The sequence below is a fragment of the Sinohyriopsis cumingii genome, chromosome 6, assembly GCF_028554795.1.
Source record: "Sinohyriopsis cumingii isolate HCF-2022 chromosome 6, ASM2855479v2, whole genome shotgun sequence".
Lineage (NCBI taxonomy): Eukaryota > Metazoa > Mollusca > Bivalvia > Unionida > Unionidae > Sinohyriopsis > Sinohyriopsis cumingii.
The window spans coordinates 40,417,032-40,444,562 of NC_142966.1; the positions used below are offsets into that span (position 1 = coordinate 40,417,032).

At 37.5% G+C, this 27,531-nt stretch overlaps 1 protein-coding gene across 3 annotated transcripts in view; it reads left to right on the top strand.

Moving 5' to 3' along the window:
• Positions 1 to 27,531, top strand: part of LOC149796762 (carbonyl reductase [NADPH] 1-like) — an 84,578-nt gene that overhangs the window by 9,735 nt on the left and 47,312 nt on the right. For 2 of the 3 annotated variants that reach the window (XM_089961419.1, XM_089961420.1), the window contains exon 2: positions 17,330 to 17,411. The exons of the other annotated variant lie outside the window; for it this stretch is intronic. In XM_089961419.1, the coding sequence (XP_089817545.1) occupies positions 17,330 to 17,411 (82 nt within the window). The remainder of the gene's footprint in view (positions 1 to 17,329; positions 17,412 to 27,531) is intronic. 3 annotated transcript variants of the gene reach the window in all.

Sequence of the window (27,531 nt, forward strand, 5' to 3'; positions counted from 1 at the left end):
CAAATTTGGAGACAGTGTTCTAGCGAAGCATGAAAGGCGAGAAAGGTTGTCAGCTCCATTCAACCCCAAACCGTATGAAATCATCAATAAAACATATTCAATGATAATAGTGAAAATAGAAGACAAACATAATCAATGACAATAGTGAGAATAGAAGACAATCAGATAATTAGAAATTCGCCATTCTTCAAGACATTAAGGAATTCTCCCCATATTCCATCATCAGACGACCAGATATTTTATACAATAAATCTAGACAGTAAGGAATTCTCCCCATATTCCATCATCAGACGACCAGATATTTTATACAATAAATCTAGACTGGGGTGGAGATGCATGTGACACACATTCAACTTCAGACATAACGTTAACCAGATTACTTGAAGGAGTATGTGTGTGCAAAATGATGCAAAACGTTTAGAAACTTTACCACCTGCATTGTGTAGCTATTGTTTTGCTTATACATAGCGTAGTATGTTGTAGCTTTATACTGTTCTGTAGATCTAGAGAATTAATAACAATAACACGTGCATCTCATCAAATGACAATTTAGTTAAACAAGCTGAAGTTGAACTCTACCATCAGTAAACAGTAAAATCCCAGAACATTATTAGGACCTGACCGTAAGAACTTTAAACCTATTTCACCCAGTTCTACGTTGACTATTTCGTACCGTATCAGAAATTAAGACGCGAATTAATTATACTCATGAATTTCTGCTATCTAAATTTCTGTTGTTAGAAAATGTATTATTATCATTTTGACTAGTTCGAAGCATAGTAAATGATTTTCAATTTAAATACATAAACTTTAAATCTAAAAGAAAACGAAGGATGTAGTGTTCTAGAAGCAGCGATGAATGGTAGTAAAGACTTTCCCACAGCTGAATCAGCAACTTAGAGATCAGAGATTAGACTGATATATAGGGTTCGCTCGTCCGTCGAGTCGGCGAGGACCACTCTAGTCATCCGAGGGTTGGAGGTTTGGTTCTGTTCTGTGCGTGCGCAGGGGGCTGATGACGCCAATCCTTGCACGGAATGTTCGATTGCATAAGGGACAAGGGATGAGTGGAACATCAGGAGAGTTGATAGAACGCGCTTTTCTGGCTTGCCTCTTCAGCCCTGCAGATGTTGTCCTGCTATATTTGCAAAACTTGGAGACATCGTGCGCGGAGGAACGCCAAGTGACTCGATCGTTTGCTTTCAGTGCAGCTTTCAGATTGTGTTTTGAAACGTTTCTTCTGACCTCCGTGGATCGCTTTCCTTGATGTAGTTCGCCATAGAAGAGTATCTTAGGTAGCTGGAGGGATTGAGTGCGTACAACATGTCCCGCCCAGCGTAGCTGGGACTTTATCAGGTTGGTGTTGATGCTGGGGAGACCTGCTTGGGATAGTACCTCAATGTCAGGAACCTTGTCCTGCCACTTGATGTTGAGGATTTTCCTGAGACTTTGGTGTGAAATTGGTTCAGCTTCATGGCGTGGCGTTGGTACACCGTCCACGTTTCGCATGTTCAAAGTAATGTGGGGAGTACAAATGTCCTGTAGACCTTTAGTTTGGTCAAAATGCTGATGCCTCTTCTATTCCAGACGTTGGTATACAGTCTGCCGAAAGTTGTGCTGTCTCGGCAATGCGGAGCTTCACCTCGTCGTCAGTAGTGTCGCTCTGTGACAGTGTGTTACCAAGGTAAGTGAAGCAGTTCACTACGTTGAGTTTTTGCCTACTGACGATGATGCTGGGCTCAACATAGGCTTTCAGGGGCCGGCTGATTCAGGACTTCAGTCTTCTTGGAACTAATGGTGAGGTCGAAGCTTGTGCAAGAGCTGGAGAACTTGTTAACACTGAGTTGTTGGTCGGCTTCTGATCCAGCTTGTAGGGCGCAGTCATCAGTAAATAAGAATTCCCTGATAGTGTCTCTCATAACCTTGGTTTTCGCATGAAGCCTTCTGGTGTTGAACCGTTTTCCATTTGTACGGTACCTGATGCCGACTCCAACATCTCCGTCTCTGAAAGCATTAGTCAGCATGGCGGGGAACAATAGACTGAACTGTTTCGATTCCAGAACACAACCCTGCTTGACACCATTGGTTATTGGGATTAGCTCAAATGTCTCTCCATTGTCCTGGACTTATGACTGCATGCCGTAGTGGAAATGCTGCACTACGGATATAACATTTTTCGGGCATACGTACTTAGCCATTACCTTCCACAAGAATTCTCTACTGTCAGCATCAAAGGCCTTAGTCAAGTCGACGTAGATGGAGAAAAGGCCGATGTTTTGCTCTTGACATTTCTTTTGTAGCTGCCTCACAGGAAACACCATGCCGATGGTCCCAGGTTCTGTCCGGAATCCACACTGGCTTTCTGACAGGAGTCCCAGGTCAAGGCGTGTAGTGAGACGGTTCAGTAGGATTCTGGCGAGTATCTTTCCTGCCATTGAGAGCAGTGATATACCCCGGTGGTTGTTGCAGGCCTGACGGTTCCCTTTGCACTTATACAGGTGGATTATGGAAGCATCTTTGAATTGGGAGATCGTCTCCTGCTATCACATCAGAAAAAGCTGTTGGCGGAGCCTTTCTATCAGTGCTGTGCCCCCTTCTTTGTAAACTTCAGCTGTGATGGAGTATAAACCAGGGGCTCTGCCACTGGAGAGCATACGTATCATTTTCTGTGTCTCGAGTAAGGTTGTATGGTCATCCAGTGCTTCGTGGATGGGTAACTGGGGGAGACGACTGATGGCTTCATCGTTAAAAAAATCATCACTTTGTCAGTAATGAGTGTGTTCGCGTCTGCGCTGAGAATGGGGGATCATCCTGAGGACGAAGGTCCATACACTTCTTTCAGGGCGTTGTAGAAGTTCTTCATGTCATGCCTTCCTGCGTATCACTGGGTCTGGTCAGCTTTGTTGCTCATCCACGTGTCTCGCATCAGACGCAGTTTCTGCTGTACTGGGTCTGCGTATATTGTTGTATGCATCTTTCCTGGAGGAGGACTTAGGGTTGTTGAGGTAGGTTTGATGGAGGAGGTTTTTCTCATCCAGCAACTGCTTGATCTCGTCGCAGTTCTCATCAAACCAGTCTGTTACGGGTATGGAGGCGGAAGAATGTATTTGTGACCAGCATTTCATGCTCGGCGCATGTCTGGAGCAAAATGAGACAGTTGCTGTTACAGTGACCAACTGCGCGCTTTACTAGCTTCCATCCCAGGCAACATGATCACAGCCTACTCTTGCATTAAAGTCGCCAAGAATGACGAGCTTATCTGCCATTGGAACGTCAGCAATGACGCACTGAAGACCCTCATAGAACTTGATCTTCAATTCATCCGGGTTGGTCACGGTTGGAGCGTAATAACTGATGATGGTAAGGTGCCTTCTTCCAGACAAGAGGTGGAATTTCATGGTCATGAGTCAGTCGTTTACTCCCTTGGGTGGTCCAGCCAATTCGCCAATCGGTGATGTCTTCACTGCAAAGCCGACACCATCCTCACGGTGCTATTCACTTCCTCTGCCGATCCAAAGGAAAGTGTATTTGAAGCCCCTTTCAAGGAGTTCGCCTTCTCCTGCAATCCGCGTCTCGCTCAAGGAAGCAATGTCCACGTTGTATCTGGCGAGTTCCTTTACAATTAGGGCGGTTTTCCTCTGAGGTCTTTATGCGTCCTCACTGTCTATTAATGTGTACACATTCCATGCGTCAAGTGTGAGAGGAACGCTCCTCATTTTCTTCTTTGTATTTTGACGCTGTGGTAGGGTCTTCGCCATCCTCGGTAAACTGGCTGGAGAGGTGTAGAGGAGGCAATGTTTACGGCACCTTTTCTTGCCCAATCATCATGCCAAGGGGTGAACAGTGCATTCCTGAAGAGGGCTGCTCAGTCGCTCAGGGGGATACCGGAGTCCACTGCTGCTCGGTGTAAGTGGTGAACGACCCTAATGGCCTGAGCCGCTCGTGTGCCGGTTTGCGGCCACGTCCCCAAGTGTACCCACACCTGCAGCTTCGTCGCTTGCCTGTCGCCACAGGACTTTAGTAGGTGATGAAATGGGATAGATGGATGACAAGAGTGACTTGCACGCTGACTTTGTTTTAACTGAGGAAGAGTTACGCTGTTCGTCGACCTCATTCTCTCGCTCAGAACCATCCGAGTTCATCAGCATCACAAAGTCGAGACGGCCGGAGACGGAGTTGAGTGCAGAGGATGACCAGGACATCCTACGTGTTTCGTCGAGCTCCTAGTGCTCCACGGCTCTTTGCTGGGAATCGCCTTTCTGCTCGTTGACTAGCTGCTGATTTCTCTGCGCTTGCTATCGAATCCAATCTTCATATGATAGGTAGACAAGGCCTAACTCACCGAGGGTTTAAAGACCCGTCGGCTACCCTCAGCCTGGTTTAGCCGGCCAGTCGAGGCCGTTTTCCGGATGTGGCAGCTGCGCATGCCACAGCTTCTTGGAGCCACGGGTGACAGCAGAGTGGGGACCAAAGGTGGGAGAGCCTCCACCGAGGGAGTACGACTGCATCCCCCAGCCAGAGGTGCTACCCCTCCCCGGACACTCCGAACATCCTTAAATAGGGTGCTAGATGTAGGTATGACAAATTGTCAGTTATAGTATATATATATATATATATATATATATATATATATATATATATATATATATATATATATATATATACTGTTGAATAAACTTATGTCTTTAAAAAGAGATCTTTTCCTTGTTCATTTACAAAACCCAAACATTATATTGGATAGTTCCGACCTATCAATCAAACTGGGTACATCGATCAATCAAAAATAGGCATCGATTTCACTGCGTAATTACGCGTTGCTATCCGCAACATTTCTCACAAACATGGACCACGCTCGGTTTCTTTATTATTACATTAAAAATGAATTGGACATATTACGGAGAAAATCACTGAAAATTTATCCGAAAATTGATTCGCCGTTGTGCTTCGGGTACATGCGATACTGACTGTTGTTACGATGAACCAATTCAAAAGAACATTTTATTATTTAAAAAATGTTCCCGAACTGAACATTAGCACGGAAAATGTCTGCATTGTAAGTGATATATTATTTATAATCATATTTCATATATAAATACACACAACTGTTTTTAAATAATGATATTATTTGTTGTGCTTGTTAAAATGTTGAATACAATTTTATACTAATTGTAACCTTTTTTCGAATAATATATCACATTTGAATAATAGTTTACATGCAATATATGCGTATACGTGTTTTTTATTTTCTTTTTGTTACCTTGGTTCTAAAAACAAATTGAAATATTGGAATCCTGCATCATGCTTCTACAGTGCTGATTTTAATAAAATTTTCGAAATTGAGCATTATAACTGATGTCAACTTGAAAAAAACACCACCCTATACTTTAAAATTGGATATTTACATTTTGGTCCAAAATGTTAAATTTAATTATTTTGAATACATTTTTTATAATAAAATATTTTAACTTTATGAAGAGGTGAAACTTTAATAAAATGTCTCTTATGACTATATTAGGTTACATAACAGCAAGCTATGTCCTGACATTTATTTAAGTGTTTGTTGTGCTGACTATATTCAAATTGATCTCTTACAAATTACTGTTTTTATAACACCTGCAAAGTAACATGAAACTAACCACACTAATTGGTGAACAAAGGTAAAAGCGGATGCATATATATTCCCGTCAACGTGCCTATAGTTGTTTAATTCCATGTGTCAGTATTATTTCCTTCTTTTTTAAGTGGTTAAGAAAACTTATCGTTTTACATGGATCTGAGACAATTTAAATTTACTAGTTTATTAATGATATCCTTGCAAAATGTTTCATCCATCCAACTAATGATACACGTTCACGCGGCGCAAAGAACGTAAAATATTTCCTTCAGTCACACAGGCAACTTTGTATAAATTGTTTATTTATTTATTGTAATTTTAATACTTGTTTTACTGAACATAATTAAAGTATTAATTCTAGATTTAAACAGTACTTGTTTTATTCTTATAAGATAATTATACATATACGATATACATTTAATGGGTGCAAACACATACTGAAAGCTTTCTTTTTTATAAAATTTACCACAAAAAAAATGAAACCATACTAGAAATTCTGATAATTAATAAATATGCATAACTTTGCAAGAACAGAAAGTTTTGCTATTTTTGTCCTCTTCTAGCAAAATGTCTTCTTCAAGTTTGTCATGATGTTCGTTCTTCCTCATATATCCACAAGCAAGGTACTGCATCTTTAGCCTGATTTTCGCCATCGAAAATCCTATTTTCATTAATGTATACATGTATGTAGTAGTTCAAGCCTTTCTTTGACGCACGATCTGAAAGAATCATGCAGTCAGGATGGAAAGTGTCAGAAATATTGTCAAAGAATTATGCAATCAGGATGGAAAGTGTCAGAAATATTGTCAAAGAATCATGCAGTCAGGATGGAAAGTGTCAGAAATATTGTCAAAGAATCATGCAGTCAGGATGGAAAGTGTCAGAAATATTGTCAAAGAATTATGCAATCAGGACGGAAAGTGTCAGACATGTTGTCGAGAATATTGCCCATTGAATATGTGGTTGATGTTACCGAATCCGCCATTTTCACGATAGCTTGTGAACAGTGGCAACAGTAACTAAGTGGTGGGCGTAGCTTATCGTTCGATGTGGGAACTATTATTGGGTGATTCGACACAATAATCATCCCTCTGCCTAGTCTGTTTTATATCAAACGACACTGGCGTGAGAATGAGAGCGGCGTAACTTCGAAAGTACTTTTGAAAGACTGAATTTCGCAGTCACTTTCTTCATCAGTACTGGTTTTGATACGATGACAGCCTTTAAAAAATTACCCGACCGGGTCAGAATTCAAAGAGGGTCAAAACTTTACACTGACCCTGCACATGTGACACGGCTCGTTGAGCAGGTACCTTTTTATATGGTTCAAGTGCAAATTATTCTGGATATCGGTAAACACTGTCGAATTCAGAAAATTACCCTGAATAGAGGTAAACATTAATCGAATTCACAAAATTACCATGGATGGCGGTAAATACTGAGAGAATTCACAGAATTACAATGGATAGCTGTAAAAAACTAACATAATTCACAAAATTACCCTAGATAGCGGTAAACATAGCCCAATTTTACAATATACAAGTGAACACAATATAGACTATAGAAAATATACACTTTTAAATAATTTTAAAAAATCAGACTCAAACAAATAATCAGAATCAAACAATGGCATGTAATATAGATAAGTTAAATTATATATCCCTTTCTAGATCTAGAACCGTAAAACACCCTACACTAAATGTTTTCGCTATGGGTGTCTATTTTCGCTATAAAAAATATATCATTACTGAGGAGTTATTCAAGGGTTTTTTGAATGTTATAATCTTCCTGGTGTTTCTCTTCCACCTGATTAAAAGTTATAATGTTGATCAGCATTTCCTACAAGTTAATAGAACTGCAATTGGGTACAACAATAGCTGCATTATTCGCCAATGTTTTCATTGGGAAGTTTTAAAAGAAAATCTAAGAAGCACCCCATGGGTCAAGATTCAGTGATGACGTTTATTTACGGTTTGTTCCAAGACGTGGTAGATTATAACCATTCGACGAAGCCGCTAATTCCATCCAACTGTTAAATTCACATCCAAGATATGAATCAGCTCAAATGTTTTATTAATAACGAAACCCAACCTTTCTTAAGGGAGAATATAAATTGTCTTAGACAGTAATACAACTGCTATCAATCAGCTCCGATGATAAAGACTTCATAAAGAATCTCCAATACGGCATTTTCGTTGGTATAAATCGCATCTGCTCTGAACCAAAGACTTTGGAAAACAATATGTGTCTGACAAGCATCAACCAAAACAATTTCAGTGTAAATTTCAACATCAGCTAAATGATTCAGTCCACATCCTTAAAGGCAAGAACTGTGCCGTCCAATCGTTTGGGGAACAATGGACTTTGGCAAGTGACGAATAAAGAAACATCCTCAGCAAAACTAAGTACAAATCCGAAACTCAAAACTCATTATTCTTTTCGCATTTTAATCTTATTTTATTTAACAATAGTGTTTCACGACTTTCACTTTATGTTTACTTTGTTTGTCTTCTTATTGTTGTTGTAACTTGTTATGCTGGCTGAATTTAAATTGTACGCTTGACCTTTGTCCGTGATTGAAAGTGAAGTGTTGGCGTACTTGACTTTTGCCATTTTTTTCAAAGATGTTTACTTATAATTTAAATTCAAGGCCTAAACTTGTTTACGAATTTGATGGATTCTTTTTTTTACATTGACCCACATCCTGGGCATTCTAGTGTGTCCTAGCTCAAGTGACATTTGTACATACAGGTTTTGAAAACAAAGTCTTCATCCCTGTTTGTTCATTATGTGGAATTATTTACTGTTCTGTCCAGACGTAATTTGGGAGTAATCATTTAATTAAATTATTCATTGGAATTACATTGTGTTCATTGGCTTTTGGACTAAAAAAAAAGCTGCTTTGGGATTATTGTAAATTCATTAAAGGACATTCTGAATTATATCATTATTAAACATCAAGACTGTTGGTACATTAGCACATTTAAGACTATTGGTACATCAGTACTTTCAATATTAGGATCCATTCGGAACATTCTAAACGTTTGGGCTTGTGATAGCACATTTAGGATTATTTTAGTTTTTTATTCACAATACGTTTTTATTTACTTTAATTTACACTACCCTTTATTATTTGCTATTCTATCCACTTAATACAACATAAACTAATGTCACACGTAATTAACCAAGAATGAGTTTAAAAGAATTAGTTTTATCGTGTAACCATGATAAAAACTGAGTCAGAAGAGTATTTTTAATTTAGGAATAGCTAAAAGAACGAATACTGTAGAATGATTAGTAAACATGCTTTATTCTCCAAGTTATAAGCAGCAGCGTATAGAAGTAGCGAAATCTATACTTTAATCAAAGAAAGAACAAAGTGAGATTAGTAATATCAGTTTAATTTTGTTTTAATACCGATTACCATTTTTATGGTTCGACTTAAGAAGCACACTCAGTAATCGACTCCATTCAACAGGACATAAATTAGTTAGTGTTTAGCAAAGAAAGAAAACATAGATATATAGAAAAGAAGATAAAGATGCATACAAAATAAATACTTGTTTTTCTTCTAATGCTCAGGTAGATATTTAGATCCATAAAAAAATCCCTTCCCTTCCTGAAATGCCCATTAAGCAGATAATACATTCACTTAAAAGAACCTTACAATCTAATTATATATGGTGCACGAAGTTTCAGAAAGACAACGTTTGCAGAAGCAAAATATAAAATAGCTTTTAATTGTATTGTCATTATTATTCCAGCAGTGGCTCAGATGGCCGAGCGCTCGGCGTTACATATTGCTTAAACATCTCACCTATGTCCTTATCAGTTAGTGTCTCCGCTCAGACAAAACGGATAGGATAGAACGGTTGCCAGTAGCTTCTCGAGGGTCCGTGGTTTTTCTTCGGTTATTCCTCTTTCCAATATTCTAGCCGCCATGTATAGCCCACCGCGTGCTACGAAACTGCATTATGCCCCATAAAACCAAACCATATCTTTCAAACGGTTATGAATAACAAGACATACAGCAGAAAATGGGATTGTAAGAGACGACAATGTAATTCTAAAGATCGTGGATATAAATTGGATAAAATGCTGTAATTACTTGTTATTTTTTACCAGGAAATTAATACTCTTTTTCTGGTAGATGATAACAGCTATATTGTTGACCGAAAGAAGAAGGCAACCAATTAAACCAACTATTCGGTGGCGGAATATCTGTGTGGATGGAAAAAAAAAACACCAAATGTAATGCTCCCATTCAAGACTTCCTTGTGAATATATTAAAAGATGAATTAAACGGAGAATTATAAACCGTTATAGAATAAAATATCACAAGTTATTAATGTACTTATAAAATCACACTAGTCTTAGAATCATGTTCCGAAGATTATGCATTTTCTTCAATGCTTATGCTTTGCTTTTCCTTTGCCACTTAATAATTTCTTACAGGCATTCATTGAAACATTGCCCAGCCATATAAACTGTAGAATCTCGGTAGGAATGGAATGATCATGGCTTTTATTTCTTATATACTGGATCGTTTCTATTTTACTTTTACCGTCAGCATCGCTGATGATTTGCTTCAACACATCGATTAGGAATTCTTACTCGGATTCAAGATTCGGTCATTAAATTTATATAATACGATGTAATTAATTCAAATTTTACCACAGTTATTTTCAAACTCACATTTTATTCGCTGTGTCGAGATTATAATTATTTAAGCATGATTTCTTAAAAACAATACATGACAATATTGCATCTATTTGGCTAAGTAGTCGTGATGGTCGCTAAGATAATTCTGTTTTAAAAGTGTCTTAACAACATTTACGTTCGAGTATTCTTCGTTTTTTCTGACTTGACGAGGTTTAAATAAAACTGGTGATGTTTCAGATTCATTAAACATTTAAATGGAATTCTTAAATTCATATAAATAGTTTTCTAAAATATTCAATTTGTTTGTGTGAATTTATCATCGTTTAGACTTTATGCAAACTCACCTAGCGATTTTTTTAAAAAATCGATACCTATCTAGAAATCATTTTGTTCATTTTATGAAAAATGATTTTCCCATTCTTCGTCCAATCTACTAAATGGAATATATTTTTGATCATTAGTCGACACTGTTGATACTAATGGTTATCATTTATTACTAAAGTTTTGATCATTAGTCGACACTGTTGATACTAATGGTTATCATTTATTACTAAAGTTTTGATCATTAGTCGACACTGTTGATACTAATGGTTATCATTTATTACTAAGTTTTGATCATTAGTCGACACTGTTGATACTAATGGTTATCATTTATTACTAAAGTTTTGATACTAATGGTTATCATTTATTACTAAAGTTTTGATCATTAGTCGACACTGTTGATACTAATGGTTATCATTTATTACTAAAGTTTTGATCATTAGTCGACACTGTTGATACTAATGGTTATCATTTATTACTAAAGTTTTGATCATTAGTCGACACTGTTGATACTAATGGTTATCATTTATTACTAAGTTTTGATCATTAGTCGACACTGTTGATACTAATGGTTATCATTTATTACTAAGTTTTGATCATTAGTCGACACTGTTGATACTAATGGTTATCATTTATTACTAAGTTTTGATCATTAGTCGACACTGTTGATACTAATGGTTATCATTTATTACTAAGTTTTGATCATTAGTCGACACTGTTGATACTAATGGTTATCATTTATTACTAAGTTTTGATCATTAGTCGACACTGTTGATACTAATGGTTATCATTTATTACTAAAGTTTTGATCATTAGTCGACACTGTTGATACTAATGGTTATCATTTATTACTAAAGTTTTGATCATTAGTCGACACTGTTGATACTAATGGTTATCATTTATTACTAAAGTTTTGATCATTAGTCGACACTGTTGATACTAATGGTTATCATTTATTACTAAGTTTTGATCATTAGTCGACACTGTTGATACTAATGGTTATCATTTATTACTAAGTTTTGATCATTAGTCGACACTGTTGATACTAATGGTTATCATTTATTACTAAGTTTTGATCATTAGTCGACACTGTTGATACTAATGGTTATCATTTATTACTAAGTTTTGATCATTAGTCGACACTGTTGATACTAATGGTTATCATTTATTACTAAAGTTTTGATCATTAGTCGACACTGTTGATACTAATGGTTATCATTTATTACTAAAGTTTTGATCATTAGTCGACACTGTTGATACTAATGGTTATCATTTATTACTAAAGTTTTGATCATTAGTCGACACTGTTGATACTAATGGTTATCATTTATTACTAAGTTTTGATCATTAGTCGACACTGTTGATACTAATGGTTATCATTTATTACTAAAGTTTTGATCATTAGTCGACACTGTTGATACTAATGGTTATCATTTATTACTAAAGTTTTGATCATTAGTCGACACTGTTGATACTAATGGTTATCATTTATTACTAAAGTTTTGATCATTAGTCGACACTGTTGATACTAATGGTTATCATTTATTACTAAGTTTTGATCATTAGTCGACACTGTTGATACTAATGGTTATCATTTATTACTAAGTTTTGATCATTAGTCGACACTGTTGATACTAATGGTTATCATTTATTACTAAGTTTTGATCATTAGTCGACACTGTTGATACTAATGGTTATCATTTATTACTAAGTTTTGATCATTAGTCGACACTGTTGATACTAATGGTTATCATTTATTACTAAGTTTTGATCATTAGTCGACACTGTTGATACTAATGGTTATCATTTATTACTAAGTTTTGATCATTAGTCGACACTGTTGATACTAATGGTTATCATTTATTACTAAAGTTTTGATCATTAGTCGACACTGTTGATACTAATGGTTATCATTTATTACTAAAGTTTTGATCATTAGTCGACACTGTTGATACTAATGGTTATCATTTATTACTAAGTTTTGATCATTAGTCGACACTGTTGATACTAATGGTTATCATTTATTACTAAAGTTTTGATCATTAGTCGACACTGTTGATACTAATGGTTATCATTTATTACTAAGTTTTGATCATTAGTCGACACTGTTGATACTAATGGTTATCATTTATTACTAAAGTTTTGATCATTAGTCGACACTGTTGATACTAATGGTTATCATTTATTACTAAGTTTTGATCATTAGTCGACACTGTTGATACTAATGGTTATCATTTATTACTAAGTTTTGATCATTAGTCGACACTGTTGATACTAATGGTTATCATTTATTACTAAGTTTTGATCATTAGTCGACACTGTTGATACTAATGGTTATCATTTATTACTAAAGTTTTGATAATAAGGTTAGAATCGCATCAATATAAATTATGAATAAACATTGGACGTTATTTTGGATGTTTCTAATTTCAAATGTACCGATTATCTGCAAGATCTACTTATTTTCCAGTAAATGTTTTGTTGCTTTTTGACGTTTTTAGTAGTATTTTACCCCATTAATATGGCGTACGTTCGTAGAATTACAATGCTAGTCATTTTCCTGTGCTTGCCATTTCGATAACATTCCGTGGCATTATGTTCTCATAAACAGTTTCAGATATTGATTGAAATTGTTAGGAAAAGTTAGCAAACCAGTCTCCTCTTTTTACTACAGATTCATATGACTTGTTCTCCTAGCTTTTCTTTTCATGCATCAATTTAAGATAAAGAAAAAATTCTGAGCTTATATGTTTTGCCATTTTAGAGGTCCATGATGTATTAACGCCCAGCTTACTACAGAAAGTCACGGAAAAATTATATCATTAGATCCAAACTGTCATCTCACTTCTGTTTGCATGGGGTCGAGTCTTGGGCTCGGCCATTGAGAGTATATACGAAAGCCTATCACTAACTTCGCGTGGGTCGTTGGCTCTTACCGGGGTTTTCCTTCACCAGTTATACTTGCCGTCATGTATAGCAAATCATGCGCTAAAAATGGCTTGAAACCTATAACCCCCCCACCCCAAACAAAACAAAACAAACAAGAACACCCCACCCCCCACAAAAAAACAACAACAAACGAACAAATTTAAAATATAAAACAAAAACAAAAAAACAATAGTTACTTTTTGGCTCAATAGTACTTTCAAAATCGCAATCTATAATAAAAGGAAGAGTTGTTTGTGTGATGTATTTAAAATTTAACAACATGACACTTTTCTGATACTGTGTGCGTTTGTGTTATTTATTTCCTTGTATAATACTTGCTGTTGCTTTAAGTTTAATTTATATTCAAACGCACTCTAAAGACTTCCTGCAAAAATACTTTTTCTCTCCCGGTTCCTTATCTTATTTGAGACGATAATTATTTTCCCACAGTGATGATAATAATTTTAATTTCATTTTATCTTGTTTACATGTCAATTGTTTTCTTTTTCTTTGTTTTGCTACCTGCTCTCCATCTTTGTCAATTAGTTCACGGACATCAGTAGATAGATTAAATTCACTTTCGAACGTTTTAATATTTGGCTTATTTTTTGGACATTTATCAGATAAATGTTTATGTTTATAGAGCTTACAGTTTTCTAATTTCTTACCCATAGGTGTGGGTTTTTTATTATTATGTTACATATCTTATAAATTACTAAAGGCTTTTAAGTTTTGTAATCTACTTTGATTAATCTATATATGATTTTTCTCCCAAAGTCATAATTCTGTCAATATTTAGAGTTAAGTATTGTTTTCAAGAAGTCATTTTGTACCTTATGTCACCTGATTTTCAGATTAACTCATGCATTTACTAAATATTCTTATAACTTATGCGTACTGATCTTTTTTGTTTTTTTATTTTCTTTTTCAGGTTTTAGTTTATATCTCAGATCGTATAATTCAGTTTGGTCTTGATTACTGATACTTTCACCTTGACTTCTCGGAATTTCATCTTCGTTACTAAGCCTTTCATCTTGACTACAAGGACATTCATCTTGATTAATAGGACTTTATTTTGCCCACTAGTACCTACTTCTTGATTACTCGGAGTTTCTTCTTGATTACTAGTACTTACTTCTTGATTACTCCGAATTTCATCTTGACTACTAAATCTTGCTTCTTGAATACTCTGACTTTCATCTTCATTAATAGTATTTTCATCTTCATTACTAGTATTTTCATCTTGATTGCTAGTATTTTCATCTTGATTACTATGTCTTTCATCTTGATTACTAGGTATTTCATCTTGATTGCTAGGTCTTTCATCTTGATTACTAGGTATTTCATCTTGATTGCTAGGTCTTTCATCTTGATTACTAGGTCTTTCATCTTGATTACTAGGTATTTCATCTTAATTGCTAGTATTTTCCTCTTGATTACTAGTATTTTCATCTTGATTGCTAGTATTTTCATCTTGATTACTAGTATTTTCATCTTGATTGCTAGGTCTTTCATCTTGATTACTAGGTATTTCATCTTAATTGCTAGTATTTTCCTCTTGATTACTAGTATTTTCATCTTGATTGCTAGTATTTTCATCTTGATTACTAGGTATTTCATCTTGATTGCTAGGTCTTTCATCTTGATTACTAGGTCTTTCATCTTGATTACTAGGTATTTCATCTTAATTGCTAGTATTTTCCTCTTGATTACTAGTATTTTCCTCTTGATTACTAGGTATTTCATCTTGATTGCTAGTATTTTCATCTTGTTTACTATGTCTTTATCTTGATTACTAGGTATTTCATCTTGATTGCTAGGTCTTTCATCTTTATTACTAGGTATTTCATCTTAATTGCTAGTATTTTCATCTTGATTGCTAGTATTTTCATCTTGATTACTAGGTCTTTCATCTTCATTACTAGGTCTTTCATCTTCATTACTAGTATTTTCATCTTGATTACAAGGACTTTGATGGCTGCTGACCTTTAACAAAGATTGTAATTTATATATCTCAAATTCGGGTAAATTTTCATTAAGCAAATTTCAGTTTCAGGCTTGAATATGAATTAAAGGAGGTTCCCTTTTGTCACATTCTTATATTTCTACATTAGTCAAATATCATGCTATTATCGCAGTAGTCCTACAGTAAGGTTGCCCCAGTGCTAGACATCACAATAATCTGTCTTACTGCAGACTTCGTAGCGATATGACTGAAAAATAGTTAAAGTTACGCTAAACGATCCGAATCACACACACACACACACGCACACACACACTTTTCATGAGTGAAGAATGAACCGCTTGATAATTTTATTATATCTACATGCGAAATATTTATTAATTGTATTCTCTGATTCTGTTTTTCCTACCTGTGCTTTTATTAACTGCCTTAATTTCGCACACATATAACATCAATTAGTGCCATTTACATAATATAATTTGTTCTCACGTTTAGACATGGACTTCTGTCACCATGTTTCCTCTGGCTCTCAGCTACTAAAGGATTCGTCATATCCATTGCACAGGAACATATTTTTAATCATTCATGACTCAACGTTTTCACATTTTTCCCAGTCTTGAATAAAGCTGCCTGTTTGTCGCATGGCGATAACGCCTCAAAAAATATTCCTTCCATATTCTATCCTTTAAAATCTCTTCCTTAAAATTGGGAAGATGGCCTTTGGTAAATATTTAAATATTGACTTAATACTTGAATATCTTAACATTTCCAAGTATTAGGAGTTCCATAAATATCCGTATTAACACATCCATTCAGTTAATCCACATTTTAGATCTATTTGCTTCCTTCAGTCGGCTACATGTCTCCAGGTCTATGATGGTTGTTATATCTGTCAAGGATGTTTTATACCCATTTCCGGATTTAAGTTTCAGTACATTACTTCCACATGGAAGTTTGAGTAAGACGAACAGTAGTCCATTTCTTCTTTTTCAGTACGTTTGACTTTGTTGTTAATATATTCACGGTCCAGCCGTATTTTGAGAAAATATATATCACTTTCTTAAGATATTTGTACTCCTTATAATACTTCTGCCTTGCTTGTATGTCAGCTAGATCCAGTTGGAATTGATGGTCTGCGTGGGGTACTAAAACCCCATTTGTATGGAAATATTTCTGGCCAGCCTATGCAGTGTATAAAACAACTATTTGGTCATCCAATCTTTATGTCTAGAATGTTCTATTTATTCTCTTTACTCAGCTTAATGTGACCTATGTGTGAAAACCAACAGGTTTTCACTAATTAGTACATATCGACTGCTCATGGCTAGTATAAATATGTTTCGCTGTGAATAGATAATGAATGCTGTTTATTTTGTTTTAGTACTTAGTTAAAGAGGTTACAAAGTGTATTAACCCACTTTTTGCCGGTCAGTCCAGAGGACAACTGACTGAAGCATTGCGGTGCACTGGTCATCTTCGGGACAGGATCAATATCGCTATCATAGATCATATCGACTGGTATTAAGCTTCAACTAATTCAAAGAAATGGTCGACCACACATATTGGATGATCTGGGTCAAGGTCGCTATGGCCTTCAAAAGAAGTATAGTTTCGTAAAAATAACTTTCGACTACCTAACCTAACATCACTTTGTGGATTATAATGAAAGAAGTCTTTCTAATTTCAACTCAGAGTTAAAGGTCAAAGTCACCGTGCCTTATGCCAAGATATAGTTTCTGTACAATGATGTTTTTCCTAAGCCATCTATCAAACTTTATGAGCAGGTCGTACTAAAGAGAGAAATATGGAAAAAAGGTATAGAATATGTACCTCTTTTTCAGGTGACAGGGTCTAACAAAGGGATTGGTTTTGCTATTGTACGCGGTCTGTGTAAGCAGTTTGACGGAGATGTATACCTGACAGGTACATTCCATTATTGTAATACTGCTGTGCTAAGCAAGAAAGAGGGACACGAATGTGCATATGTCTATATGTATGTACGATGGTATGTATGTTAGTATCGGACTTCTAACTATTTTGCAGCCAGACAACCAGTCTACTGGTTGGGGAATAACAAAATAGGTTGCTAAATATGTCTAGATGCAACATTAACTCTAAATAGATTGAGTTTTTCCGTTATTTATAAACTTAGTATATCTGATATAGTTGACAACAAAATATTTACTTTTGTTTTGATATTCTGTATATAATTTCCCACTGATAAAATTTAATATGGACTCTGTGAGGCAGTGCTATTTGGTGCAGACCAAGGAGTCCCCCGTTTAGGAGCACGAGGCGCAAAAAATGCTGCGAAACACCTGGTTTTTGTTTCTTTGAACCACAAACATTCTGTATATGAAATTATATGTTATTCTATTAAGAAAACAAAAGAAAAAGGGGAAAAAATAAAGAAAATTGAGCAGGAAATAATAGAAATTCAGGGGGGACTGTCGAATAAAATAGCATTTCATCTCTCCCAAATCAAACTGAAAACACCTGAATACCCTACCACACACAGGCACAGGAAGTTCATCAGCGGATTTAAAAAATGGTTATTTTTCTTCAACGGATAGGACAAATGGATAAATTTATCAACTATACGATTAATGTGTGTACTCATCAACACCTATGGTTTTTCTATATGTATGATGCTGCATTAGATTCTCCAGAACCTCTGGTTTCTCGCACTGAGTCGACCAGTATCATCCATCGAACACTCTACCAAAATATATTACCAATGACACAGCCTTTATTTTATCTACCATCATAATCTTATGTGACATAGGTATGACCTTTTTTTTCATAGAAATTTAGAATAAATTCCGAAACATTCAGTATATTAAACAAATTATCACATATAATGGATAGCAAGAAGGAATAATGTTTACAGTTTTCAAATAAATCTACAACTTAAAATTCGTTCGTTAAATTGGACAACTCCCCGCCGAGGCTTCTATGCATTCGGACGATACAAAAAAAAAAAAATGAACACTATAAATACTTAGGACGAGGTCAAATCCACGGACACGGAACAAGTTCAAAATGGGCCCCGTGCTGCAAACGTTTTGTGTATGCTGCAGCGAACAGAAAAGACTATGTCGAGTTTTCCAAGGGAAAATCTAAACGCCATGGGTAAATGGCAACAAAATCCCTTCTATATTTATGATCACATATACTTGAGAAGGCATATTCGTGCATGCCATTTTGTGACAATTCCTTCCACTGCCAAAACGTGCAAACACTTTTAAGAAAGAAACAAATTTGAGCAAAGCACTATAAACTGTAACTTCTAATCACTTTAAGAGGGAGGATACGACACGTTGCAGATCATGCTCTACCATAGTTATCTGCCCCTAAATTTTCCAGTAAGTCAGATATGTAAGTGATACTGTTGTAAAATTAATGTATACGCGTTAATCTTAAGGTGGCCACTTTTGCTATGTTTAAATCCGCAAGGGGATCGTGATCCTTTATGGGAATAATTCCGTTTCGAGAACATGTGTGTGGAAATTTCCATAATCCTGATACAACGGCCGAGCACTCTCTTCGATTACCGAAGAGTTTTCTCACGAGGCAACAAATTCGTGCTTGCATAAGCGACGCGTAACTTTATCCCATCTTGTTCCTGTGGCATAACTGCATCTAATTCCGTTCTTGAGGCATCCATCATCAACACGAATGATTTATGTAACTATGTTAACTTTACGATTGAGGGATTGATGAACTTCCCCTTAGTGGCACTAAACTCCCTTTCGTAGCATGAACCCCCAAAATCTTCATTGGGTTTTCCTTTTCTTGTCGGTCCCATCAACTGAAGTGGGGGTGGGGATTCCAATCTGCCTCTTTATTGCTGGACTCCTAGCGAAATTGAGTACAAAGTAGTTCTGGGAGGTAGGCTGATAATATTTCACACCAAATATGTTAAAATGATATGTAAAGAGGTCCGATGGAACAGTTGAAAAAGGGGTACTGAACGTAGTATGCATCGCTTTCATTAAAAAAACAGAAACGTTTAATGGAACCATTTTTTAACGCTTACAGACGGAGCGACTTATTAATTATCGATTCCTCGCTTAAATCTATGTTAATAGCTGCCCGTAGTATTTTATCCTCATCAAATAAGATGTAAGGTTTGACTTCATAAATTGCCTGAATTAGAGACTTGTTACTAATCTTTCTTAGCTTCTAAAACTTCAGTTTTTCCTTTAGCTGTCTCTCCAATTTCCTGTCCTCTAATTCTGCTGTATTTATCTCTGATTCCGATTCTGACTCTGCTTGCTTCCTTAGTGCAATCTTTACCCTTCCGAGTTTCCTTTCCCACTTTATTCTTTCTTTCTATGTTTGCAATACTAATTCGATTGTCTCTTTTCTTCAGTTATATCGTCCCTTTTCCGCTTCTTTTGTTAGTCTGTTCTCTTCTTCTCAAATGCTGTCATTCTTTACTCAAATGTCCAAATTACTTTTTTAAGCCTCACTCTCAAAGCGTTTGCACATATCACCCTACCACTAACTCTTCCGTCTTTATTTACCCCTTCGCTTAATCTCTGTTTTCTCTCCGGTGCCTACTCCTCTTAAACGAATATTCTGAATTACTCTGCCTCATAACTACACTGCTTTCCCATGTCCACAATATCTTTGGATGACCAGGAAAATCTATGGAATCCCTAGTTCCACTCAGAAAAGCTGGCAAAACATACGCCAGCGAGACTGAATTGCAGCAGAAACATTCCACAAATACTCTCTGCATCGAGACAGATATTACACGGTGGAAATGTCAAGCCTAATTTAGTTCTAATTCGACCAAAAGTTTCCGTTCTGGCATCCACCCGAGCAGAGTGAAGCAAATAAAGGAAACATGCAGTGTGTGCATGTAGAAACTCAGACAGAGAGCAAACAATTGGCTCCATTAGAAATATAAACAGAATCAGTATGACAAATAAGATTCTTATTTTTACTGTTGAGTTGCCAGTTGTATCCAGCCCAATTAAAGAGCAGCAGACCGCTGGTGCCAGTGAAAATCCATGATCTGAACCGCAAGATGGTATTAAAGAATCTACTATATTTTCCAAAGGCTCTAATGATCCTATCAAACTATTTGATACGTTTGCTGCAAGTTTAAAGAATGAACAACGGACAACCCCCTGATATTGCACAAGGGAAAGCTTTAAGAAGTCTCGTACTTCCTAGTAAATGTCTTACACTGTAATACAAAGGGATTGTTGAGTTTCAAAAATGCACAGAAATAAGTTTCGAACTGAAAGATCATGGTACAAGAACTATTTATCTCCAGAAGACCCTAGAAATGACTCTACACTTTGGTCTTCTGATTGTCATTCTTCGACAAAACGTTAACAAGATCTGACCAGGTGTTTATCACAACCAGACCTGTCAATGTATAGTCATTATGTCTAAATACGAAAATAATACAGGTATATTGCAATTTGGCATAAATTTTGCAAAAAGTCCAAACTTGGAATCGGTCAAACATTTTGTTCTCCAGCCATGCAAGGATGTAAAAATGTGATTACAGTGATAAGTGTCGCACCCAGCAACCAGCGTGAATAACTTTCGTGACAGGTTCACCAGTGACCGTTTCAGATCCCTCTGACCACTGAGACGATGTCAACAACTGATGTTAGGCCGTACAACCTGACTGCTTACCGACTAGCGAAAAACCGTAGACTTGCGATTCAACAGGCGGTCAACTCGCCAGGTCACTAGGCAGAACTCCTATCAGCTCTGTGTGTTCGTGTGTGTGTGTTAATTTGCAAATCACACAACAAGTAACAGTCTTTCCGAAATCAATGGATCAAAAAGATCGTGTTGGTCAGGGAAATAATAGGTATAACAGCAAAACTGACAAATAAGAGTGCTAAACCAGCGGCAAAATCCAGCCCTCGCGCTTTTGAAATCTATCGATTTATGTTATATCCGGGATGGAAACTTTTGTTGACGGCGCAAATATTTCATTGCTGACTTACTAATGCAGACGATTGGGGTCAGTTGTTATCCATTCCTGCCTTTGCTAGGACTAAAAAGGAACACCATTCAACATAGTTCAACCTGTATTTTGTATTTAGTTGTACTGATGTACAGTATACACAATGTAGTCTTTGTATAGTTCTCGCGTTGTATGTGTTTTATTATTTTTGTCGTTTGTGTAATTATCGTTTTTGACTATTTGCCCTTGAAAAAGGAATCGGTAGGTTTCGAAAGCGCTTGGACTGGATTCGCACGAGTTTTAGCAGCGGGGGGGGGGGGGGGGGGCGAATCGGACATTTGTCTGAATCGTCATTTGGCTTAATTAATACTTTCTGCACTCAGCGGATCCGGTGTCGTCAGCGCCCGGTAAAAAAAAAGACGACGTCGTCGTCGGGGGATCGTCCAATCGTCATTTAGTTTAATTGATACCTTCTGCACTCAGCGATCCCAGCGTTGTCAGCGTTCGGTAAAAAAGCGCGACGACCGCGTCGATGTCATCGCCCCCCCCCCCCCGCTGCTAAGTGGTTATTTACAATGATCTTACAAAGAGAGTGATCACTAACTCCTCCTCTTGTAGATCAATTAGGTTATTTGACTGATCGGTAAGTCTAAAATTAATTCTCGTTAAAAACCGATTATGGCATCTCATATAGACCGGATTAATTGGACTCTCAACGATTAAAAATCCCGGAGGGGCTGTTGGTGAGAATGAATAAAGGATATACCCCTGTTGAGCCTGATTTGATTGCTTGGTATCCACCTGGTAACTCCCTTCGATAACATCACACACTAGATTAATCGCTATCACCGATGCGATATTTACGTTGTACGGGGCAATATGCCTACCACCCTCTCCGTTATCGTGTCTGAGGATAGTTGATGGGGCGAGAAAATCATTAAGAGATTTTTTTAGTTCTGGTGCGTTGTATCCTGGAAACTTGAAATCGGGTAAATTGGCTTCTGTGATATTATACTCGGTTAGGAATTTTTGTTTATTATCATCGCTGTTAGCAGATATTGTTTTAACGATTCGCTCATTGATATATTCCATGTCTGATATAAGTTGATTTAACACCTCAACGTGTTTTCGTGCTTTTGTTTTCCGTAGCTGTTCTAGTTGTAATCGGTAATTACGATTAATCTCGGCAAACGCACCAGTGATACCATTTAAACTAACTGTGACCACGGCGGATGATTCAGGAGTTTCCTTATACGGAAAATACCATTGCATGGTATTCCTGTCTTGAAATATAAACCTACTGGGTAATAACGTGTTTCTTATAATAGACAAATCATCTCGATACCGGGGGGTAATCTCATGATACGATTGCTTATTCGTGTGCAAGTCCTCGGGGATTTCATGAGGTGGATTCTTGGGCCAACCTAGTATGGTTCTTATTGAACTGCCATAAATATCAACCATATACCCCGGTGTGCTTATTTCAATCGTCGACGATAACGTCGGTTCATGAACCGTAATAGCGATTTTTGATTCTTTTCCTGTGATCGACTTTATCCTGCGTTGAAATTCTTCATTGATTTGTTCTATTTGGTATGACCCAATTGGTATTGTAACCTCCTTCCAGTCTGGGGTCCCATCGGGTTTATTTGTCCATGCAAAAACCAGCGAGTTATTAGGTTGTTGTCCGTTAAATGCGTTCGCTCGGATATTAGGCCAACTGTGATATATTCGCAATTTTGCCAGTGCTATTTCCTTCACTGGAACCGGTGATGGGAAGTTCACACTGAATTCGGGGTTCGTTGATGTTATTGATATCATATTTGTTTGTACCGGAGTGGTGTTCTCCGCGATCCGCTGAAGTAATTGAAACCCTTCGGGGTTCAGCGACATTATTATTATTCGTTGTTTTTAGTGTTTAATTTTGACACCGAATATTAACAACCTGTTTGTTTTCAGGAGAATGTTTTAAGCCATTGAAGTGGTTTCCGGCTTCCAGTTGAAAATTTTCGATTTTTGACATCGCGGAGCCATACAACTGGACCATCGTGGAGAATTCAACATCGGATATGAACGAATTATCGATCGACAACGAGATCAACCCGGATAATTTCGAGTACGCGTCGGATACTATTTGATGTTTTACTGTATACTCGTTGAGTTTTTTCTGAGAACACGATGATATCTTTCTAGTGATTGCGTTGGCAACTCCAGCAATTGTTGTCATTGCGGAGATAGCGATTGGAACAGCGATCGGGGCTATCGTGGTCACCGTGGATAAAATAACACCGGTACCGGCTACTATACCCGACACCGAGTACACGACCGCGTCGATGGCGGTTATTTTTCGGCGGTATTTTTTTATTTTTGCGCGGTATTGTTCGGAAAGCGTTTTCAAGTTCGCGGAGAATTCTTTTGCGGTATCGAATCGATATTGATGTGACGTCGGTGATACCTCTGATTCAATTACCCTGGTGGTCATTTTATTTTAAAAGAGCTAGTGTTTTTAATTACTTAGATTCGCTACAAATTCCACATACCATGTAATGTTTGCCTTGGTTAAATTTCTATCAACGGCATAAATTGTAAACGGTTCAGTTGCGTCCTTGTCTATAATTGTTGATATTGTATTGTTAAACCCGGATGAACTCGACGATAATATATTAAACTGCATCATTGAAACCAGTGTCAATCGATAAATGCCCTTAACAGTCGCGGTAATATTTACTATATTCTGTGTAGGAGTCCAAGTGAATGATCCATGCCGAATCGTGTATATTGTGTTGATGGTGTTCTCATGAGGGATTTTTATTTTTTCGAGTTGCTCTGTTATATTTTTTTTGTTCGCTGCAACATCAAGTTTGATCGTTCCTATTTCCTGTGTATTTTCGGTCATACTAGTTCTGATCGCTGCATTATTAGCAGCGAGTTTAACTATTTCCCTCCAATGCCCGCTCATACCTCTTTCGTTCGCTTCAACATAAGTTTTGAGCGTTATTATTTCCCCTCCATACGCGTCTACACTAGTTTTGACCGCTGCAACATAAGTTCTGAGCGTTATTATTTCCCCTGTATGCGCGTCTATATTATTCTTGTTCGCTGCAACATTAGTTTTGATTGTTTCTATTTCCCGTGTATTCTCGGTCATACTTTTTTTGTTCGCTGCAACATCAAGTTTGATTGTTCCTATTTCATATGTATGCACGTCTATGCCTTTTTTGTTCGCTGCAACATCAGTTTTGATTATTCCTATTCCCCGCCAATACGCGTCTACATTTTTTTTGTTCGCTTCAATATCAGTTTTGATTGTTCCTATTTCCTGTGTATGCGCGTCTACACCCTTTTTGTTCGCTTCAACATCAGCTCTGATTGTTATTATGTCCTGTGTGTGCGCGTCCACATTATTTATGATCGTTGTAACATCAGTTTTGATTGTTTCTATTTTCCGTCCATGCGAGTCTACATTATTTATGATCGTTGCAACATTAGCGCCGATTATTTCTATTTCCCGTTCATGCACGTCTACACTCCTTTTGTTCGTTGCAACATCAGTTTTGATTGTTTCTATTTCCTGTCTATACGCAGTGATATCATTTATAGTTATTGTAATCTCATCCGGTTTGACATTTTTTTTACCAAGGAATTTATCAACGGCGCTATCAACCCTGTTAAAATTTTTCCGTAACGAGGTAAATTGGCCCGACAGCGTCGTAAACTCCAAAATAGTATTTTTTATTGTTGCAAGATTCGGTTCGGTTATCGTCGGGGTCCCAAAAAAACTAGCAGTAGTGAGTTGTATATCGGTGACAGATTTTTTCACCTCGGTGACAGATTTTTTCACCTGCGTGTCAAGTTCGGTCACCAATCTATCCAACCTTATAAAACCGTCTTGGATTAATGTTACCCTATTCGTTATCGTCAGTAGATGTTCACCCGGTTTGAGTCGTCCGTCGCTGGTATACAACGCGATAGCGTTCTCGGCGGCATCACGCTGTCGTATTAAAACGTCATCCAGCGACACATTACTGGATTTCAATTTACCCTGGCGGTCTTGAAATACAACTATTTCACCTGGGTCAACACTGGTTAAGTTTAACGTATCAGCGATTTCATCCTCGATTAGTTTTTTTATGTCATCGGTAGCGAGCGTTTCCGTGGATTCTTTCAGCGCCGAAACCCGTCGTCCCCAGATATCAATCATTATTATTGTAAAAAAACACAGTGTTTTTAATTAACCCGCCGGGCCTCTACGACCCCACTAGTGTATTCGTTTACAACCACATGAGGTGGTTTCCGCGATGATGAAATCGCCGCGAGCACGTTCAATACCTCACGGCCACATATCGGTGGGTCACTTAATCGCTGTGTTGGCAGCGTGGAATAAAAACCGGGGCTGAACACGCCCGGATATACCGCATGAACTCGTTTGGCGGGGCTAACCCGTATGAATCAAAATAGACGATCGCACGCGGATCAATCGCGTACGCAACCCAATGAGTTCCCGCTCCGGAGGACCCATCGAGGTTAATTATGCCGGTTTCAATATTCCTTGGTGCCGCCGGTAATTGATCCCTCATAAAAACACCTCTGAAGTTTTTTATCGCTAACGCGTCGGCGGCGTCTATTAAATCAAAATTAGACATAGGAGTCATTAAACGGTTCCCGGTAGTCTTAGACCCTTTCCCGAGTACCATGAATACGGGGTTCCCGGTAGTCTTAGACCCTTTCCGGCCACGGATCGTTTTTTTTTATAGCCTTTCCCGGTTGCCTTTTTCAGTGCCATTCCCGCCGCGGTACCAACGGCTCCTAACGCCGCCGCCTTAGCCACTGCTGGTGCGGCCGCGGCAATCAACGCTGTAATCGCAGCTAACAGCGGAAATATCCCACCGGTCTTTTCCATGTTTTTAATCGCTGTGGCCGAGAAATCTATTTGAACACCCTTTTTATTCCTCATCGCATCATTGAAATGTTTTATTTGACGCACCGTCAACGATATCTTATGATTACCACCTGCCATCTGCGACGGCTTCAGCGTTATTGTGGTCCCGTATTGTTTAGCCGACTTTGATCGTAATTTCTTGACTTGACCATCAGTCAGCGTAACACCGACAACACTATACGACATTTTTATTGTAAACGCGTTTATGTTTTCAATTACATGTTTTCCACTGGCGCATCAACGATTCTCATTCGTCCACCGACACCTTCCTACAGCATTGATTTATCGCTGAGAATGACAGCAACCGCTCTATAATTAACACCACCCGGGGCTATACGAGCTCGGAAGTGTATATCAACGACGGATTGTCTCGTTAAATCAAGATGTTCCAACGAAAAATAATAAATCGGATACAGGTTTTTAAAATCAAATTGTGATATTTGCAAACCAGTGTCGACGTTTTGATCACGACCCATATATGACAGCAATCGATGATACACACGTGCGATATGGTTGTCGCCGTAATTAAGCTGTATATCCTCGGATGGTTCCTGTTGTCCGTTTATTCTCAGCGAAACACCCCTGACTCCTAATTAATCAAATATCATATGGCTGCGTTCTTGATTACCCAATCGTTCCCTATTCTGTAGCGCTATGAATATATGACGCGGGGCTGAAACACCCTGTTTTGATGCCAAGTGCCATGTAAACGTATCGGCGACGTTATCCTCTTTAGCATCAGTTGTTACCGCTAGCCAACTCAACAACGATTTTCCTCCCTGTTCCATAAATGCTAACAATCGTGCTTCCGTGGTAACTGATGGAGCCAGCACCGGCATCCACAATGCCATTTTAGTTAAAATGACTTTACCGGCAGCGACGCCAGCAGCACGCCATATTGCATTGTTATCATCGCCCCTTCGCGTCAGCGCGATTGTATGCTTAGCCCCATAGATAACTTTTCTGACATTTCTGCAGAATCCAAATATGTGATGGAGTGAAATCGCGCATGAAAACTTTCGGCGTGGTCTTTGCAACATCCCTACTCGTGTTGCGAATCCTAGATTGTAATTATCGTTAAGACTTTTTATAATAGTGAAATCAGCGCCTGGTCTTGCCCTGCGGTCTGGATTGGCTGCTTCAGCCTGTGGGTCAACTGCGTT